At 36.5% G+C, this 22,133-nt stretch overlaps 1 protein-coding gene across 4 annotated transcripts in view; it reads left to right on the top strand.

Moving 5' to 3' along the window:
* The window catches only part of TANK (TRAF family member associated NFKB activator), a 98,719-nt gene that overhangs the window by 5,080 nt on the left and 71,506 nt on the right, over positions 1-22,133 (top strand). Inside the window, exons 1-2 of one of the 4 annotated variants that reach the window (XM_030796339.1) lie at positions 16,623-16,746; positions 17,547-17,674. The exons of 1 other annotated variant lie outside the window; for it this stretch is intronic. In XM_030796339.1, coding sequence (XP_030652199.1) covers positions 17,550-17,674 — 125 coding nt within the window. In that variant the 5' untranslated portion in view covers positions 16,623-16,746; positions 17,547-17,549. Of the gene's footprint in view, positions 1-16,557; positions 16,747-17,546; positions 17,675-17,738; positions 17,831-22,133 lie in introns of those variants that run through there. 2 more of the 4 variants (XM_030796340.1, XM_030796341.1) reach the window with 2 other exon arrangements.

Raw genomic sequence — 22,133 nt, 5'->3', positions numbered from 1 at the left:
TCTGACTGGCATGAGATGGTATCTCATTGTGGATTTGATTTGCATTTCTCTAATGATCAATGATGTTGAGCTTTTTTTCATGTGTTTGTTGGCTGCATAAATGTCTTCTTTTGAGAAGTGTCTATTCATATCCTTTGCCCACTCTTTGATGGGGTTGTTTTTTTCTTGTAAATTTGTTTAAGTTCCTTGTAGATTCTGGATATTAGACCTTTTTCAGATGGGTACATTGCAAAAATTTTCTCCCATTCTGTAGGTTGATGCTGCTCACTCTAATGATAATTCCTTTTGCTGTGCGGAAACTCTTTAGTTTAATTAGATCCGATTTGTCAATTTTGGCTTTTGTTGCAGTTGCTTTTGGCATTTTCGTCATGAAGTCTTTGCCCATGCCTATGTCCTGAATGGTCTTACCTAGGTTTTCTTCCAAGGATTTTATGGTTTTAGGTCTTATGTTTAAGTCTTTAATCCATCTTGAGTTAATTTTTGTATAAGGTGTAAGGAAGGGGTCCAGTTTCAGTTTTCTGCATACGGCTAGCCACTTTTCCCAACACCATTTATTAAACGGGGAATCCTTTCCCCATTGCTTGTTTTTGTCCGGTTTGTCAAAGATCAGATGGTTGTAGATGTGTCGTGTTATTTCTGAGGTCTCTGTTCTGCTCCATTGGTCTATATGTCTGTTTTGGTACCAGTACCATACTCTTTTGGTTACTGTAGCCTTATAGTATATTTTGAAGTCAGGTAGCGTGATGCCTCCAGCTTTGTTCTTTTTGCTTAGGATTGTCTTGGCTATATGGACTCTTTTGGGGTTTACATATGAAATATAGTTTTTTTCTAATTCTGTGAAAAATGTCAGTGGTAGTTTGATGGAAATAGCATTGAGTCTATAAATTACTTTAGGCAGTATGGCCATTTTCATGATGTTGATTTTTCCTATCCATGAGCATGGAATGTTTTTCCATTTGTTTGTATCCTCTCTTATTTCCTTGAGCAGTAGTTTGTAGTTCTCTGAAGAGGTCCTTCACATCCCTGGTTAACTGTATTCCTAGGTATTTTATTCTCTTTGTAGCAATTGTGAATGAGAGTTCATTCATGCTTTGGCTCTCTGCTTGTCTATTATTGGTGTATAGGAATGCTTGTTATTTTTGCACACTGATTTTGTATCCTGAGACTTTGCTGAAGTCGTTTATTAGCTTAAGGAGGTTTGGGGCTGAGATTATGGGGTTTTCTAAATATAGACTCATATCATCTGCAAACAGAGACAATTTGACTTCTTCTCTTCCTATTTGAATACACTTTATTTCTTTCTCTTGCCTGATTGCCCTGGCCAGAACTTCCAATACTATGTTGAATAGGAGTGGTGACAGAGGGAATTCTTGTCTTGTGATGGTTTTCAAAGGAAATGCTTACAGCTTTTGCCCATTTAGTATGATATTGGCTGTGGGTTTGTCATAAATAGCTCTTTTTATTTTGAGATATGTTCCATCAATGCCTAGTTTATTGAGAGATTTTAACATGAAGGATGTTGAATTTTATCGAAAGCCTATTCTGCTTCTATTGAGATAATCATGTCGTTTTTGTCATTGTTTATGTTTATGTGATGGATTACGTTTATTGATTTGTGTATGCTGAACCAACCTTGCATCCCAGGGATGAAGCCGACTTGATCTTGGTGGATAAGCTTTTTGATGTGCTGTTGGATTCAGTTTGCCAGTACTTTATTGAGGATTTTGCATTGATGTTCATCAGAGATATTGGCCTGAAGTTTCTTTTTTTGTTGTGTCTCTGCCAGGTTTTGGTATCAGGATGATGCTGGCCTCATAAAATGAGTTAGGGAGGAGTCCCTCCTTTTCAATTGTTTGAATAGTTTCAGAAGGAATGGTACAAGCTCCTCTTTGTACCTCTGAAGAATTCATCCATGAATCCATCTGGTCCTGGGCTTTTTTTGGTGGGTAGGGTATTAATTACTGCCCCAATTTCAGAACTTGTTATTGGTCTATTCAAGTATCATTTCTTTCTGGTTTAGTCTTGGGAGGGTGTATGTGTCCAGGAATTTAACCATTTCTTCTAGATTTTCTAGCTTATTTGCATAGAGATGTTTATAGTATTTGCTGATAGTAGTTTGTATTTCTGTGAGGTCAGAGGTGATATTCCCTTTATCGTTTTTATTGTATCTATTTGAGTCTTCTCTCGTTTCTTTTTTATTAGTCTAGGTAGCCATCTATTTTGTTAATTTTTTCAAAAAAACAGCTCCTGGATTCACTGAGTTTTTGAAGGGTTTTTTGGTGTCTCTATCTCCTTCAGTTCTGTTCTGAACTTAGTTATTTCTTGTTCTCCTAGGTTTTGGATTTGTTTGCTCTTGCTTCTCTAGCTCTTTTAATTGTGATGTTAGGGTGTCAATTTGAGTTCTAGCTTTCTGATGTGGGCATTTAGTGCTATAAACTTCCCTCTTAACACTGCTTTAGCTGTGTCCCAGAGATTCTGGTACATCATCTCGTTGTTCTCATTGGTTTCAAAGAACTTCTTGATTTCTGCCTTAATTTCATTATTTACCTAGGAGTCATTCAGGAGCACGTTGTTCAATTTCCATGTAGTTGTGTGATTTTTAGTGAGTTTCTTAATCCTGATTTCTAATTTGATTGCACTCTGGCCTGAGAGACTGCTATAATTTCAGTTCTTTTGCATTTGCTGAGGAGTGTTTTACTTCCAATTATGTAGTCTATTTTAGAATAAGTGCCATGTGGTACTAAGAAGAATGTATATTCTGTTGATTTGGGGTGGAGAGTTTTGTAGATTTCTATTAGGTCCACTTGATCCAGAGCTGAGTTCAAATCCTGAATATCCTTGTTAATTTTCTGCCTTGTCAATCTGTCTAATATTGACAGTGGGGTATTCAAGTCTTTCAGTATTATTTTGTGGGAGTCTAAGTCTCTTTGCAGGTCTCCAAGAACTTGTTTTATGAATCTGGTTGCTCCTGTATCAATTTTCTGTCTCGTTAATCTGTCTAATATTGACAGTAGGATGTTAAAGTCTCCCACTATTATTGTGTGGGAGTCTAAGTCACTTTGTAGGTCTCTAAGAACTTGCTTTATGAATCTGGGTGCTCCTGTATTGGGCGCATATATATTTAGGATTGTTAGCTCTTCTTGTTGCATTGATCCCTTTACCATTATGTAATGCTTTTCTTTGTCATTTTTGATCTTTGTTGGTTTAATGTCTGTTTTGTTAGAGACTAGGATTGCAACCTCTGCTTTTTTTTTTTTTTTTTTTTTTTTTTGCTTTCCATTTGCTTGGTAAATGTTCCTCCATCCCTTTATTTTGAGCCTATGTGTGTCTTTGCACATGAGATAGGTCTCTCCAATACAGCACACTGATGAGTCTTGACTCTTTATCCAATTTGCCAGTCTGTGTCTTTTAATTGGGGCATTTAGCCCATTTACATTTAAGGTTAATAATGTTATATGTGAATTTGATCCTGTCATCATGATGCTATCTGGTTATAGACTGCACCACAATGGTCTTCCTTCGTCTCCAAGGGTCATGCCAGCCACCTGGTCAGTTCTGATGACAGAACCTGGATACCTCAGTTGCCAGTGAAGGATTTGCATGCTGTTATAGTTCTTTTTGATGGGAGCCTCCAATCGCTGCTGCTTCTAGCCGGCCATCTTGGCCTCACCTGTGACTTTCTTAAACTGTCTTTTTTTACTTAGCACAATGGTTCTGAGTTTCATCCATGTTGTAGCATGTATCAGTACTTCATTTCTTTATATGGCTGAATAATATTCTATTATATGTATATACCACAAATTATTTATCCATTCATCTGTTGATGGATAGGGTATTTGGTCTGTCTTCACTTTTGGACTATTGTAAATCATGCTGTTATGAACATGTATTTACATATATTTGTTTCAGTACCTGTTTTCAGTTCTTTTGGGTATATACCTGGCAGTGGAATTCTGGGGTCGTATAGTAATTCTATGTTTAGCATTTTAAGGAACTGTCAAATTATTTTCCACAGTGGTTGAACTATTTTACACTCCAACCAGCAATGTATAAGGCTTCCAATTTTTCCACATCCTCCTCCACACTTGTTATTTTCTATTTGGGTTCCTGTTACAGCCATCCTAGTGAATGTGAAGTGGTAATTCATTGTAGTCCTGATTTGCATTTAACTGAAGACTAATAATGTCAAGCATTTTTTCATGTGTTTGTTGACCATGTGTAGATCCTCTTTAGATAAATGTCTATTCAAGTCAGTTACCCATGTTTTAATTGGATTGTTTGTCTTTTTGTTGTTGAGTCGCAAGAGTTTTTTATATATTCTAGATTCTAGGCCCTTATCAGATATGTGATTTGCAAATATTTTCTCCTTTTCTATAGACTGTCTTTTCAGTGTCTTGACATCTTTCAATGTTTAAAGTTTTAAAAAATTATTAAGTCAAATTTATTTGTTTTCTTGTTTGTTATTTTGGTATCATATCTAAAATCCATTGCCAAATCCAAGGTCATGATGACTTACCCACTTGTGTTTGTCTAAGGGTGCTATTATGGTTTTATCTCTTATATTTAGGTAACTGAACAATTGGGAGTCAATTTTTGTATGTGGTGTGAGGTAGGGATCCACCTTCTTTCTTTTGCATGTGGTTATCACTTATCCCAGCATCATTTGTTGAAGAGACTATTTTTTTCTCCATTAAATGGTCTTGGCACCCTTAAAAGGGTTTATTTTTGGACTCTCAGTCCTATTCCTTTGGTCCATATGTGTACCTTTATCTTTATGCTAGTGCCATGCTGTTTTGATTACTGTAGCTTTGTAGTCAGTGTTGAAATTGGGAAGTGTGAGTCTTCCAACTTTGTTTTTCCTTTGCAATATTCTTCTGGCTACACTTGCAATTTAATATGAATTTCAGGATCAGCTTTTCAATTTCTGCAAAAAAAAATAGGCCATTGAAATTTCAATAGCAATTGCATTGAATCTGGAGATCAATTTGTGGAGAATTGCCATCTTAATAATATTAAGTCTTCCAATCCATGGACATAGGATGTCTTTCTACTTACTTAGGTCTTCTATAATTTCTTTCAGAAGTGTTTTGTAGTTTTCAGTCTATAACTATTTTACCTCTTTGGTTAAGTTTATTCCTAGGCATTTTTTTTGGATGCCACTGTAGACAGAATTTTCTTAATTTCCTTTTAAGAGGGTTCATTGGCAATGTATAGAAACAACTGATTTTTGAGTGTTTATATCATACCCTGTAACTTTGCTAAATTCATTTATTAGCTCTAGTAGCTTTCTTGTGAATACTTTGGGAGTTTTCATATATAGGATAATATCATCTAAGGATAGAAATAGTTTTACCTCTTCCTTTCCAATTTGGATGGCTTTTATTTCTTTTTCTTGTCTAATTGCACTGGCTACGATTTCCTGGACAGTGTTAAATAGCAGTGGTGAAAGAAAGTGTCCTTGTCTTGTTCCTAATCCTAGGGAGAAACCTTTTAGTATTTCACCGTTCGATATGTTGTTACCTGAGGGTTTTTCATAAATGCTCTTTATTATGCTAAGGAAGTTCCCTTCTAATCCTAGTGTTCTGAGGAATCATGGAAGGGTGTTGGGTTTTTTCAAATGCCTTTTTGCATCAGTGGATATAATCATGTGGGGTTTTTTTCCATTTTTCTATGATGTGGTGCATTGCCTGGAATGATTTTCTTATGTTGAACCACCCTTGCGTTACAGGGATAAATCACACTTGATCATAATGTATAATACACTTAATAGGCTGTTGGATTTAGTTTGCTAGTATTTTGTGGAGAATTTTTGCATCTATATTCACAAGGAATATTGGTTTTTAGCTTTCTTTTTTTATCACATCTCTGTCTGGCTTTGGCATAAAGTCAATGCTAGCCCCATAGAATGAGTTAGTAAGCATCCTTTCCACCCGTTTTTTTTCTAGCAGTTTGAAAATTTGATGTTATTTAAGTGCATGGTAGAATTCACCAGTGAAGCCATCTAGTCCTGATGGCCTCTTTGTGGGGAGATTTTTGGTTATTGATTCAATCTCTGTATTATTATAAGTCTGTTCAGATTTCCTATTTCCTCTTTACTTAGATTTAGTAGTCTGTGTGTTTTTAGGAATTTGTACGTTCATCTAGGTTATCTAATTGGTTGATCTACAACTGTTCCATAACATAATATTTATAATACTTTGTATTTCTATTTGGTTGGCAGTAATGTCCTCACTTTCATTTTTGATTTTAGTTATTTATTTCTTCCTCTTTCTCTTATCGATTTATATAAAGTTTTGTCAATTTTCTTGATCTTTTCCAAGAACCAACTTCTAGTTTCATTGATCTCTCGACTGTGTTTCTATTCTCTATTTCATTTATCTCTTCTCTAATCTTTATTAGTTTCATCCTTGCTAGCTTTAGATTTAGTTTGCTCTTCCTTTTCCAGTTCCTTGAGGTAAAAAGTTAGATTATTGATTTCAAATCTTCTTCTTCTTGTTTTTTTGTTTTTTTGTTTTTGTGAAATGGAGTCTCACTCTGTCTCCCAGGCTGGTGCAATCTTGGCTCACTGAAATCTCTGCCTGCCAGGTTCAAGCGATTCTCCTGCCTCAGCCTCCCAAATAGCCGGGATTACAGACACATGCATACCACCACACTGAGCTAATTTTTGTATTTTTAGTAGAGCCGAGGTTTCACCATATTGGCCAGGCTGGTCTCAAACTCCTGACCTCAAGTGATCTGCTTGTCTCGACCTCGCAAAGTCCTGGGATTACAGGCATGAGCCAGCATGCCCAGTTCTCAGATCTTTTTTAATATGAACATTTACTGCTATTAATTTCCCTCTGAGCACTGTTTTTACTGCATCCCATATATTTTGATACGTTGCAATTTTGTTTTTATTCTTCTCCAAGTAAATCTAATTTTCCTATGATTTATCCTTGTGACTCATTGGTTGTTTAATGTGTTGCTTAATTTGCACATATTTGTAAATCTTTTAGTTTTCCTTGTATTAACTTCTAGTTTCATTCCATTTTGGTTGGAGAAGATACTTTGTATGATTTCAATCTTTTTAAATATATTAAGACTTTTTGTGGCCTAATATTTGATCTATCCTGGGGAAGATTCCATATCCACTTGAGAAGAATGTATATTCAGCTTTTTTTGGGTGGAATGCTCTACATGTCTGCTAGGTCTAGTTGGTTTATACTATTTTTCAAGTTGTCTATTTTCTTTTGGATATTCTGTTTTTCTATTTATTATTAAAAGTGACATAATGTACTCTCCAGTGACTATTGTAGTACTGTCTATTTCTCCCTTCAAGTCTGTCAATGTCTCTTTCATATATTTTTGGGCCCTGTTTTTTGATGGATATATGTGTATAATTGCTATATCTTCTTGATGAATTATCTTTTTGTCAATACATAATATCCTTCTTTGTCTCCTGTAACAGTTTTTTACTAAAAGTCTATTTTCTCTAATATTAGTATAGCTACGCCATCTCTCTTTTGGTTACTATTTGCATGAAAAATCTTCTTCCATAATTTCACTTTAATCTATTGGTCTTTGCATCTAAACTAAGTCCTTTGCAGATAACATATGATTTGATCATTTGATCATGTTGTATTATCCATTCTGCCAAGCTCTGCCTCTTGATTGAAGAGGTTAATCCATCTACATTTAAAGTAATTATTGATAAGGAAGGTCTTACTTCTGCCATTTTGCTATTTGATTTCTGTATGTTCTATACCATTTTTCTATTTCTCACTTCTTCCAATACTGTCTTATTTTGTATTTAGCTTATTCTTAGTGGTATACCATTTTATTCCCTTCTCATTTTCTTTTGTGATTTTAAAAAAATATTTTCTTATCATTACCATGTGAATTACAATTAACAACCTAAATTTATAACAACCTAATTTTAACTGATACCAACTTAGTTTCAGTAACATACAAAAATTCTACTACTAAGCAGCTTAATCACCCCTTATGTGTTGTTGTCACAAATTATATCTTTATAAGTTGTGTGCCAGATTTATAATTATTTTTAAGGATTTGTCTTTTAATCACATAGGAAATAATAAGAGGAGTTACAAACCAAAATACAATTATCCTAGCTTTAATATATTTACCTATGTAGTTGTCTTTACTGAAGTTCTTTATTTCTTTGTATGGCCTCAAATTATCTCCTAGTAGTCAGCCTGAAGGACTCCCTTTATCATTTCTTTAGGGTAAGGCTGCTAACACCAAGCTCCTTCTGCTTTCATTTATCTCAAAATGTCTTACTTTCTTCTTTATTTTCGAAGGATAGTCTTGCCATTTATACAATTGTTGTTTTACACTTTTTTCTAGCACTTTATATATGTCATTCTACTATTTTCTGGCCTTCATAGTTTCAAAGCAAAATTGGCTGTTAATCTTATTGATGATCTCTTGCACATAATGTGTCACTTCTTTCTTGCTGCTTTCAATATTCTCTCTTTGTCCTCAGTTCAAAAATTGCCTCAAAAGTTGAGAGTATCTGTACTATGAAATAATATATGAACAGGACCTGGCCTACAGAAGGACCTCAATAAATACTGGGTAATATAAATGATTCCTGTTATTTAGTGGGTGATTCTACATGCATTTGATTTTTAATTTAAATAGTTAGCCATAATTATAACTTAAAACGTCTACAAATTCACACTGAGAAGGTCTAGATATTGGACTTACTAGAAAAAGACTTTCAGTCAATTGTCTTAAATATGCCCAAAGAGCTAAAGGATAATTTGATTATAATGCCTCAGTGTGGATTCTTTGAGTTCATTCTACTTAGAGTTCATTGAGCAACTTGAATATGCTGGTTCAGACTTTTAGCAAATTGGGAAGTTTTCAGCTATTATTTCTTGAAATATTTTTTCTGCTTCATTTCTCTCATTTCTCCTTCAAGACTCCCACAATGCATAGTAGGTAAGCTTGATGTTAATTATCTTATCACATTCTCTGACTCTTTCTTCTGCTTGCTGAAATCTGCTATTGAACCCCTATAATTAATTTTCCATTTGTTATTGTACCATTCAGCTCCAGAATTACTATTTGGTTCTGTTTTATAATTTATATCATATTTTTATATTCTCCTTTTGTTCAGAAATCATTTTCCTGATTTCTTTTAGTTCTTTGTCCATGGTTTTCTTTAGTTCTTTGGGCATATTTAAGGCAACTGATTGAAAGTGTTTTTCTATTAAGTCCAATATAGAGACCTTCTCAGTATGAACTTTTAAAGACATTTTAAGTGATAATTATGACTTTTTATTTAAATTAAAAATCAGGCTGGGTGTGATCCCAATTCACAACTGTAATTGCAGCACTTTGGGAAGCAGAGGCAGATGGATCTCTTAAGCTCAGGAGTTTAATACCAGCCTGGGCAACATGGTGAAACCCTGTCTCTACAAACATACAAAAATTAGCCAGGCATGATGGTGCACGTCTGTAGTCCCAGCTACTCAGGAGCATAAGGTAGGAGAATCACATGAGCCTGGGAAGTCAAGCTGCAATGAGCCAAGATCATGCCCTGCACTCCAGCCTGGGTGACAACAGCGAGACCCTGTCTCAAAAAAAAAAAAAAAAAAATCAACTGCATGTAGAACCACCTGCTAAGTTACAGGAATTTTCTATATTACCCAATATTTATTGCAGTCCTCCTGTAGGCCAGGTCTTGTTCATACATTATTTTGTTGGACAAGTACACTCGACCTTTGACAGGAGAAGAAACTGAGGCACAGGATTAGTAAAGTCATATGATTAGTAAATGTCAATACCAACATACGTACGAGGCAACTTTAACACAGAACTCTCACTTACAATCATCATGCTTTAGCTTCTCTCAGCTATAGTTTGCCTTTGTGGGGGCAATGATAACCTAGGACTCTGCCTAGTGAGTATAAGTTTCTCTAACATCAGTCATAATGGCCATCCTAAGCTTAAAAACATCCAAATATGTATCTTGAAATTTCAAGCATAAGGCATGTCATAAAGAGGAAAGGACAGGGTAAAATAGGAGCCCACAGCTGAGCCCACAGTCTTAACCTAGAAAGGAAATCAAGTGTGGCCTAGCTTAGAATCAGATCTTTCAGTAGAGGACTCAACAGACCAGGTAAAATATGAGGAAAACATGTTCTAGGCTGAGGAAAGCAGCAAATACCTGAAAAGGACAAAAGAGTGATCACTTAAGGTATTAAAAGAAGCCCAAAATCACCAGGAAGAAGAAGCAGGACATAAGTCTGGAGAGTTAGGAAGATGCCTCATTCCAGGGTTAAGATTTTGGATTTTATCCTAAAGGTGAGGGGAAGACATTTAATAGTTGTAGGTGGTAAAGAAACATAACAACATAGAATCTGACAAGGGAGAAAATGAGGCAAACAATTAGGAGGTTAGCATTGTAACTATGAGTTGATGGTGCTTGAACAAGGGGTAGGAATGGAGATAGATAGTGGCAATGGGGACATAGAGTGTAAGCATGCAAGAAATACTGCAGATGAGTACACATATGATGTACCTGATTGGATGACTGATTGAATGTTGGGAATTAAGATAGTTAAATCTTTATTATGTGGACAATGTTTTAATTTCTTTCTTCCTCTGTTAACATAAAAATTAAGATACATTTTTTTTTTTGAGACAGAGTCTCACTCTGTTGCCCAGGCTGGAGTGCAGTGGTGCCATCTCAGGTCACTGCAACCTCTGCCTCCCAGGTGCAAATGATTCTTGTGCCTCAGCCTCCTGAGTAGCTGGGATTACGGACGTGTACCACAACACCTGGCTAATTTTTGTACTTCTAGTAGAGACGAATTTTCTCCATGTTGGCCAGGCTGGTCTTGAACTCCTGGCCTCAAGTGATCTGCCTGCCTTGGCCTCCCAAAGTGATGGGATTACAGGCTTGAGCTACCATGTGCAGCCAAAAACAAGCATACACTTTTAAATTCTACTTGTAGTTATTTATCTTCATATTAAAAAAACTAAAATGATACATCTTCAATTATTATACTTAGAATGAGATCCTGTAATTTTCTTATTTCTATATATAGATTAGAAAATGAGTAAAATAGCAGAACACATTTACTTCCTGCCATCTCTCTCCCACGCACTTATGTATTTGTTGCTGTAATCAGAAAGTTGTGCTCATATTATTATTATTAAATTATTTATTAGGTAATAATTTGTATCTTATGTGTCAAAAATTACATTTTTCCATTGCTTTGTAGTTGCAAGATGTTTTTAATTTATCTATGTTTAAATTATTTCAAATGTTTTCTAATATTTATTTTATATCAAAATTTCACCTTTCTTGAGTTTTTAATTTTGACTCCTTCTTGAATAAGGGAAGTATATCTTCAATTGTTTCAGAAAATGGGTGGTATGTTGAGGTATCTGAGAATGTCTTTGTTTTCCTTTTCTTGAATAAATGATAACTTGAGTAGGCAGACGCTATAGGTCAAATCTTTCCCAGGCAACTGTAGATGTTATTCTATTCAGCTTTTGAAGTTTAATTCTGAAGACAAGTTTTTCTTCCTTTGCAATTAATTTTTTTTTCCACCTGGATTCTTCTTGAACTTTTTCCATACCTTAGATACTAGAAGCCTTCCCTTACCCTCTCAAGGCTGGACGACAGCCTTTCCAATGTGTTTTCAGAGTACTATATATTACCTCTAATATAAAATCACAATACCACATTGTTTAATAATCGCCTGATTCTTGTATGTATGTCACCCAGTATAGACACCAAGTTCTTTAAAGGTAGGACAGTGTCTTAGTGATCTTTCTACCCCTAATTCTTAGCACATAGCAAATATTCCCAAAATATTCACTTATTAAATTAATGAATTGATAGGGCATTTAATATTGAAATTTTTAACAAGATAGGTCATTAATGTATTTCAAAACACATTGAGTCTTTTTCATTTTTACGAAGTATTGTATTGGTTCAAAGTATTACTTCAGATAGCTTTTGATATATCCGTGGTTGCCGTCTCTGTTCTATTTGCCCCAATCTCTTCTTCAGGAAGAAGTTGGGGCATAATCTTTCTATCATTTCCTTTAATGGTTGTCATCTATTTGTACTTTCCATTCATATTTTGGAAGAGTTTTTCAAGCTTTTACTCTAATCATTGATTTATTATTCTGCAATACTGATTCCATCTTTGATTATGTCCAAATTATACGTGAATTTTGCCATTGCATGTTGTTCTGTGTCCTTACAGCCTTAACTTATGCAACTTTGGTTTTATTTCACCTTGTCTCTAGTTCCCTCCTTATCTTAGTCTAATAGCTTATCATATATTTCATCTCTTTTTTTTTTTTTTTTTGAGACGGAGTCTCGCTCTGTCGCCCAGGCTGGAGTGCAGTGGCACCATCTCGGCTCACTGCAAGCTCCGCCTCCCGGGTTCACGCCATTCTCCTGCCTCAGCCTCCGGAGTAGCTGGGACTACAGGCGCCCACCACCGCGCCCGGCTAATTTTTTGTATTTTTTTAGTAGAGACGGGGTTTCACCGTGGTCTCGATCTCCTGACCTCGTGATCCACCCGCCTTGGCCCCCCAAAGTGCTGGGATTACAGGCATGAGCCACTGCGCCCGGCCTATTTCATCTCTTTTTGCATAGAGAATACAAAGCAGATTCTCTCCGTATACTTCTGCTTCTGGTAAATCATTTTCCAAAGTATTCACTTTCTTTGTATTTTGAAGACTCTCTTTCAGACAGTATAATCTTTTCAAAGGGATGCTTTCTCTTGTAATTACTCGTTCCAAGCCTTGTGTCAACCTTACTGCCTGAATGTGTGGATTTTGGTTCTTTTTTTTTTTTTTTGGCTCTTCTCATTATCTGTCTGATGCTATTAGTTCTTCAGCATAGATGTTGAGCTGGAAGACATATAGACATGTACAGTCAACAGCTAACTTTTTGGCTTGAAGCTGACATTTATCAACTTTGTCACTACAGGTGTTGGGCTGAGGTGAGATTCCTTACCTTTAACAGCTAGTTACTTTACTATAAAGAGAGGAATTCCTGGTTAATCAGAAACAATGATTTGTCTTTTTCTTGATAAGAACCATGTATGAAAAACTAAACCCCCAGAGAAACAAACACCCAGTTCTGTCTGCCCAACTCCTTTCATTATTAGTTTCCCAAGCTTGGACACAGAGCATCACACCTATCCACTCCCTTTGGGTTATTGCTGATATTCTCTAGGCTGTAGCTCCAAAATGGGTCATAGAGAGAGAAACTAATGGGAGAGATTAGGGCAAAGAGGTGTAAAATACTTCTTAGCCATCACACTTAGTAGTGGAGTTACTAGTAGGGGCCGTGAGGCAGGTAGCTTCCTTACTATCCTTCCGTACCAACACCTTTGCTTGCCTTCCAACAAAAAAGTACATGTCCATTTCAGCTTCACAGTTCTTGCAATAAGTGCAATATCCTATCAAATTCTGGAACTAGTGTGCTTGTCAACAGGGTTATAGCTGCTCTTATGGTACTTTTCTGTGAGTTAGAAAAAGCACCTCTCTTGAGAAGACACAGCCTGCCTGAAGGAGGCAAGGCTTTGCAAGTGAGCACAGCCTGCTCAACCATACACAGTGGCCCTCGTTGTCAGTCTGCCTTCCAAGAGGCCATTGTGAGTTCTCATGTTTTTCTGATTTTTCGTAGGCATTTTAGTTGGAGAGTCTGCAATATAAACAGCCAGTCCAGATGTCATCGTAAATCAGAAGTCAACCAGATTCCATTAATAGTGATATTTCACATCAAAGATTTGACTGAGAACATACCTGACATTCCAAGTCATAGTAAGTGTTTATATTGCCAGGTTTCCTTGTCCTTAGATTTATATTCAGAATTCTCAATAAATTATTAAGCAGTTTTAAAACTAGGATTCAAAATATTTTTGAGACAGAGTCTCTCTCTGTTGCCCAGGCTGGAGTAGAGTGGCGTGATCTTGGCTCACTGAAGTTTCTGCCTTCTGGGTTCAAGTGATCCTCCTGCCTCAGCCTCCCATATAGCTGGGATTATAGGTGTGCACCACCAAACATGGCTATCTTTTGTATTTTCAGCAGAAATGGGTTTTCACCATGTTGGCCAGGCTGGTCTCAAACTCCTGACCTTAAATGATCAGCCCACCTTGGCCTCCTGAGGTGCTGGGATTACAAGCATGAGCCACTGCACCCATCCAGGTTCCAAAATATCTTTTAAAGGCCTGCCATTTCCCTATTTTCTTTTAATAATTTATTATTATTATTATTATTAAATAGAGACGTGGTCTCACTATGTTGCTCAGGCTGGTCTCAAAGTGATCCTCTGCCCTTGACCTCCCAAAGTGTTAGGATTATATGTGTGAGCACCACACCCAGTCAGTTCCCCATTTTCATGCCACCATACCTAACCTCCAATGCCACATCACTGCTCACTAACTTGAGGTATATAATAATATGAGTGAAGGAAAATTGGAATAAAATTATGTCATTATTTTAAAAGATTATTCCTCAAATAAATGTCTCAACTCAATTTCTAACCTTTGTAAAACATACTGTATGTGAATTCTTAAAATCATAATTATAGGAAAAGGAACATGTTTGATACCATTTTAGCATTGTTTAGAAAATAATTCTACCAGCATTTATGCATATTTCACATATAGGTGAATTATGCAGCCACTTCTCTTCAAGACTACAACATCATGGAAGTGGAAAGAGAAAAATATATATTTAAGAAATGTGTATATCTAGCTCATTTCCTTATTCAAAGTTTTTAGCACCTCCATATTTCAAAATGCCTGTGCATTCAGCTTTAGACTCTGAGTATATTACTAAATTCCACTATTTCAATCAGAAATCTTCAAACCAGCTTATTTAATTCGCTCAGGCAGTGCTGAATAAACTGGACTTCATCAAAATTAAGAATTTCTGCTTTGCAATAGATATTGTCAAGAGAGTAAAAACACAAGCCACAGACAAGGAGAAAATTTTTTGCAAAAGACATATCTGATAAAGGACTGTTATCAAAAATACAAAGAACACTTAAAACTCAACATTTGGAAAACAACCTGATTAAAAAATGGGCCAAAGGCCTTTACCTCCCCAAAGGAGATAACCAGATGGTAAATAAATAGCCATATGAAAAGATCCTCCACATCATATGTCATCAGGGAAATGCAAATTAAAACAACAATAAAATACGACACACATCTATTAGAATGGCCAAAATCCAGAACACTTACAACACCAAATGCTGGCAAGGATTTGGAACAACAGGAACTCTTATTCATGCCTGGTGGGAATGCAAAATGGTAGCCACTTTGGAAGACAATTTGGCAATTGCTTACAAAACTAAACATTCTCTTACCTTATGATCCAGCAATCATACTACTTGGTATTTATCCAAAGGAGATGAAAACTTATTTCTGCACAAAAAAACCTGCACACAGATATTTACAACAGCTTTTTTTCATCAGACTGGGGTGAGGGATGTTGATAATAGGGAAGGGCTATGCTTGTGTCGGGGCAGAAAGTATATGGAAAATCTCTGGACATTCTTTTCCATTTTGCTGTGAATCTAAAACTGCTCTCAAAATAGTTTAAATAATTTTTTTAAAGCAGTACTGTATTGTCATGTTTAACTCAATTACTTATTACAAGAAAACTATTCAACTAGTCAAAACGTTATATATAAGAAGTTTCTGTTTGTTAAAAACATTGTTTCAAATATATTTAGGCTTTGACTTTTAAAAGTATACAGCAACATTCAAGATAACTAGACAGAATGCACTGCAACTTGGCAGGTTTTAAAATCCTTGGACTTACTGGCCTAAGGAAAGATGTGTAAACATCCATGATTCAGAACTGCAGGGAGAAATTGGGGCAGCCAGACCTCATCCTCTTGCCCTAAAGGGAAAGGATATCTTTCTTGCGGTATCTAAGATTTGAATGTTAGAGAATATTCATGCATGGCTAGGAATTGGAATAATGGGAAAGTCTTAATTCATGGGAAATTTTCTAATAAAGTTCCACCTCCATTTCCAGCCACTCCTCTTTAACAAATACATTTAGTGAAAAATACTACTAGTTGGGGAGAAACCAAATGGGTATGTGTATATGTAGTGTTTCTCAGAGTGTGGACTTTAACCACCTTTAATTACATAAATTTACGAGGATCTGTTGAAAATGCAGGTTCCTGGGCTTCACTCCAGTTGTTCTGAAATGAAAGCTGTAGGAGTCGGTTGGTGAAACTACATTTTGTTTCTCAGGTGATTCTTGTGTACTCTAACTTATATATAGGGTGATGTTATTTATTTAGTGTTTATTTATTTACCGGTTATTTATGGTTTGGCAAAAAAATCCAGCAAAGACCCGCAAGTGACCTTTACACTTAACATAGGATTCTCTTCCGCTGCTGACGCTTTTTTTTTTTTTCTAAGAGGCGGGGACTTGGCTGGGCAGGGCAGGGGGAGGGCGCTGGGCGGGGCGGGGAGGGCGCTGGGCGGGCGGGGAGGGCGCTGGGCGGGGCGGGGAGGGCGCTGGGCGGGGCGGGGAGGGGCGGGGCAGAAGAGCCCTGGGCTGGGCGGAGCAGGGCGGAAGGGCCGTGGCCTTGTCGGGTGGAAGGTGGAGAGTTAATGGCTCCGCGCGCAGGCACTGCCCTCTGAACTGGAATAAAAAGCAACTTCCGGTTGGAGTCACTCGGCCAGGCGCCGGCGACCTGAGGGGAGAGGGAGCGTAGCTGAAACCGTGAACTGTGTGAGTAAGAAACTTTGTGAATTGGTGTGTCCGAATCCGTCTAGCACGACGTCGGAGAATTTGTGTGCGTGAGCGAGAGGGACGCGCTGACAGTGGGGGCGCCGCAGGGAGAGAAGCCGAGGAGCAGCGGAGACAACCAATTTGCAGTTTGGGGAGGGATTTTGTGCGGGAGAAACCACGCGAGTCCTTTCCCCGGAGCGGACTCCTTGTCGGGGGGTTTCCGGGCCCGCGATGTCAGCGTAGCATCGTCGGCCTCTGCCCCAGCGGCTTCAGGGGAGGGACTCGTCCCGGCTGCTTTGCCCGGGAAATGGGGGTGGAAGGGCCTGCGGTGTCGAGGTGAGCAGTGGACCCGCCAGGAACATCCCCGACTTCTCTTCGGGAGAGGGACTGCCTCCTAGAATCAAGTAGTATCGTGGTTACTCTTTAGAAAACTTAATTGGTTCTTTCTGTTGTTTTCCCAAGGTGGTTGCACAATTCCCCTCTGCCTTTCTGTAGGGTGTCATCACAGCCTGGTCAATGAGAAGTTGGGTAACTTCCCAGAGGGTCACGGAGGGAGTGGGTGGCCAAGGCAGGAAGAACAGAAGCCAACCCCGCCCACAGCGGGAACCCAGGCGTTAGGTAGAGTCCTTACGCCGGTGTAAACTGACTAGCAACGAGTTACGGGCAAAAAAGCTGTGCTTTTCTAGAAATAGAAAGAGGAGTAGGATAATCAAAGAAGAGCTGTGCCTTTATTGTTATGCTATAACGAGCAAAAGTAAAGCAGCCTTGCTATGTAAAGTGGTGTTTATCTCACCTCACAGGAGATGCTTTTGACAAGTTATAATAAGGGAGAGATGGTAGTAAAGGAAGTGAAGAAGCGACGTGAAATTGAAGGAAAAGAAAATGACCTGCCTCATTACCGCGGTTGGAATACACACCCAAACGAGAGGTAGCAGAGAAGCAAGCAGTGTCTTCTGTTAAAAATTATTGTGTCCTCATTTGAGAGAGGAGGGATCCTCAAATAATACAGCTATGTGTAAAGCAGAAAGCAAAATCCTTCTCAGTCCTCTCCCCATTTGTAATCCAAGCCTTCCACATCTTTCCTGTATGTGCATAATCATGTTGTTTTGCTTTCTTATGAAAATGAGATTATGCATACTGTTCGATAATCTGTTTCAGATTAAATATATATATATATATGGTGAAAGTCTTGCCATAATATAGCTCTATTTTATTGTAATATTGGCGTGGTACTGCATTGTGTAGATGTACCAAATTATAGTTAACTATCACTATGTCCTGTCCATATATATTGCCCAATATTCTTCAAAATTATCTGTTTCTCATTAGAATACAGATTTCATTAATCCTTTGTGAAATATATGGCAAATATTTTCAAGAATTATCAATGCTTTGGTTTAAAATGCCCAGGCTTTTTATCTCAGGTAAGAAGGTAGTCCCCACTCAAAAATTCTTAAAATCTTCTCCTATATTGCCCGTTAATTCTTTTTATGATTTACTCATTAAAACATCTGAAAATGATTTTTGTATACTAAGATAAGGATTTAATTTTTTTTCTTTGTTTTTATGACTGGGCAGCCATTTTTCCTGAAATCATTTGTTGAAATCATTTCTCTCCCAACTGACTAGAAATACCTCCTTAATATAGTAAATTCTCATGTGTACATGCATCTTTTCTTTAGACTCATCTGTTGCTTTGATCTTTTTGTGTCTTCCTTTAAAAATACCAACTGCTTTGATATTACGTTTTCTAGTAATTCATGGGACAAGTCCCTCTTCATTTTTCCTTTTCAAAATTTTCTTGAATATAATTGCTTTATCTTTGAGATAAAATTTAACATAAACTGTTCATGCTTCATTAAAATACTCTTTTTGGGATTTAACCATTATATTTTCTTATATTTTGTGACTGGTATGTAGATGAGTGTTTATGTATCTGGCCAACTTTCTAAATTTATTAGTTTTAATAAATTGTTTCACTTGAATTTTCTAGGAAAACAATCATCTAATTATAATTATCTTATCTCTTTCTTTCTTTGCTTTAGTGAATTGCTGGCTTCCCCAGAATAGTGGTAAATAAAACAGTGATTCTGGCCATCCTTTATCTTGTTTCTTAGTTTGGGGATGTTTTTATTATGTCATCATTAAATATGAAGTTACTATTAATTTCTAATAAATTCTATTTATCAGGGAAGTTTCCGTTAATATTTCTAGCTCATTGTGATTTTTACAGAGAACTGTTTGGATTGCATCCGAAGTCATTTTTGCAACTGGGGATGGGGAGCGTCTATTGTATTAGATAGCACTTTGAGAACAATTTTAAATAATAGATATCGGATGTTCATTTGGTGTGTATATATATTTCTTGTTGTGTTAAAATAATGTCTCTTCATTACTTCTTAACATATTTATCAGGAATGGAAGTTGGATTTTGTCAAGTGGCTTTTTGACATCTATCATAACCTTTCATAGGTACTTTTCATCTTTGACCTAATAGGATAGTGAATTATTTTAGTATATTTCCAGTTTGTGAACCAATCTTTCACTTGGTCATGGTGTAATATTTAAGTATATATTGGTTCCTTTGGCAGCATTTTTATTTAAAATCAATGATTGAGATTCATTTTATACTCACCTTTTTCTGTTATTTTTGCTAGGTTTTGTTATCAAGGTTATGCTGGTTCCTAAAAAGAACTGGGCAGAGTTCCCTTCCTCTGCTCTGATGTAGTTTAAATAGCCTAAGAACTCTGCTCTTTGAAGATCTGAAAGAATTCACTCATGAAACCATGTGGGTCTGGGAGTACACTCTTCTTAAGACAGCAACAGTACTCAGCAAAATGGTTCAGAACAAACAAAAACTCCTTGGAGTAAATACAATTGAATGAAAGAGTCTGGGACACAGTAATGTCAAGAACTAAGAACAGCTGCTGTACTGATGCTGGTTATTTCCCCCCTACACACAACTTTTTTTTCGTGGACAAGGAAAAATGCTGTAGGTAGGCTGAGGCTGTTAAGTAAAATGTCTTGCTATTCTTTCTCTTCTCTTCTCCAGTTATGTTACAGAAGCAAGGGTATTGCTTCTACATGGGCAAGTTTGTCCATGCCCTGAAAGAAACCAAGAGTGAAACTCAACTGGGAAGGCATCAGTTTCACTTTGTTGTCACTAGCTTCCCAATTTTGCCGGGAAATTTCTTACTTTAAAGGTAATAACCAAGCTGACATTTTACTGTAGCCATATCCTACAGAGGGTTTCAAAATGAGTGGGTGAAAAAATATACAAGCTTAACATGCTTATACTTATTTAACATGAAGTGAAAATCATTAGCACAGTTCAGGTATGTGCATGGTATGTGCACGCACATGGAGCAGTGCTGTCATCTAACAAAAGCCTACCTTTTTACTTGACTAATGGTTTACTGTTAATACATCGATAATAATGTAAGTAATCTTTGATAGACTTTTATAGATGATTATTTCAAATGCTTTTTGATCACCTTCAAGAATATGACCTGAGACAGGTAATGTAATTTAGCAGTTTGCATCTATGAACTGTGGAAGATACCTACAGACACTAAAGTGTTACTTACAGTAGGATGCAGGCATTATGTGAATGCATGGGTATTTTATTTCCATTTATGGGCCATTATAGCAAAAATAATTGGGGACTTGCCCTATGATGAAAGAAGACTGCATGTTTTTTAAAACCATACCTTTGTCCAAATGGTGAATAAAAATAGCCTGTTGACATAAAGCTTCGCTATTTCGATGCTGTGCATTAGCTGATTGACTGTTCCTGTTTATCCTTTTTGTTTTCTAATACCTTATAAGCATAAAATATTACTGTTTAATTGCAGTTCGTTTGTGTTCAGTTATGTAAAGCCTAGTTTTAGTTTCTATTTCCTGTAGGATTTATGCTGTGGCTGCCATTTCCCACCTGCTGTCTCCTATGCTTGCTGCCATGGTTTTGAATTATAAATACAGGGAAAGAGGAGGCTATTATTTAGATATGTAACAAAAATCTCTTTACAGTTCAGAACCAAGATTATGATTATCTTCAGGAAGGGATAACAGAATATGAAATGAACTACCTTTTCAGTGAGTTGTTAATTAATTTTCAAAGTCTTTTGAACTAAGTGCAGTATTTGGTCACTGTTCAAGTAAGTTGAGGGTAACTGGTACCAAGCCCTATGCAACTGAAAACAGGCTTTGGGACCTATGTAGTACATATGTCACATTTTCCAATTCCTAATCTATAAAAGCTTTTTAAATTGTGGTAAAATTCACATAACAAAATTTACCATCTTAACCTTTTTAAAGTATATGGTTCAATAATGTTAAGTGCATTCACATTGCTGTGCAACCAAGAAAAACATTTTTAAAGGGACTTATTTTTCTTAAGGAAAAGAGTTTGGGAAGTAAGTGATGGCAATTGTTTGTCTCATGGAAAATTTCCTGGACAGTAACTTTTTACCTTCAGAGATATATTCTCTATAAATGGTAATTATCAGTAGTAAGTTATGAGAGTAAACAGTTTGAGTACTAGTGATCTATAATAGCTTTTACTTAACACCAATACTTTTTTTTTTTTTTTTTTTTTTACAAAAAGATGGGTCTACTGAAAATAGGTTGCTAACATTGAAAACAAAGTATTTTAAGTCATTGCAGTAAGGAATTACTGGAAATTGAGTAGACAAAGAAAATTAATATGAGTTCTGTTTTGATGGTTACTTACCAAGTTGAAGTTATGAGAGTCTTTGAAATAGTTGCAGTAGAATGAAGTATGAGAATTGTTCTGTTGAACAGCAAAACAACCCAATCAGGTAATAGTTTTGCCAGAGAGTGACTTGCTATAAAGGACGGAAGTTAGAGACTTAGATTCTTTCAAAATAAAGGATTTTTTTTTAATTGCTTGAAGAAAGATTTTTGGAATCAGCAAATCAACTGTTACTGTGAGAGATTTAAGTGGTTTTACAATTCATAACCATTTATTATGTGGCATTTACTGGAATGTGATTTCATAACCTCAAGTATTTGGAATCCCAAAAGTAGTAATGCCTTTCCCTTGGTATTGTTGTTTCTCAACCTTTAAAAATTCATATTTCCTTTCTGATAACCATTAAAATCTCACAAATCCTAGAGGATTGTAATACATGTTCCTTCCCATACAGTCCTACTCCTCCTCTACACCTCACCATACTGACTACAGACTTTCTCTTCTAGTTCTCTCATCTGTGAATATTATGCACAGTCCTTTATATGATTTATGTAATAGATTTTTCATATTAACTATTTTAAAATTGTATATCCTTCCTCCCCCATCTTCAGATTCTAACATTGCCCCTACTCAGAGGAGAGGATACCCCTTAAAGATTACTCAGTTGAGCACA

The sequence above is a fragment of the Nomascus leucogenys genome, chromosome 17, assembly GCF_006542625.1.
Source record: "Nomascus leucogenys isolate Asia chromosome 17, Asia_NLE_v1, whole genome shotgun sequence".
NCBI lineage: Eukaryota > Metazoa > Chordata > Mammalia > Primates > Hylobatidae > Nomascus > Nomascus leucogenys.
This window is presented reverse-complemented; position numbering and strand designations above follow the sequence as displayed.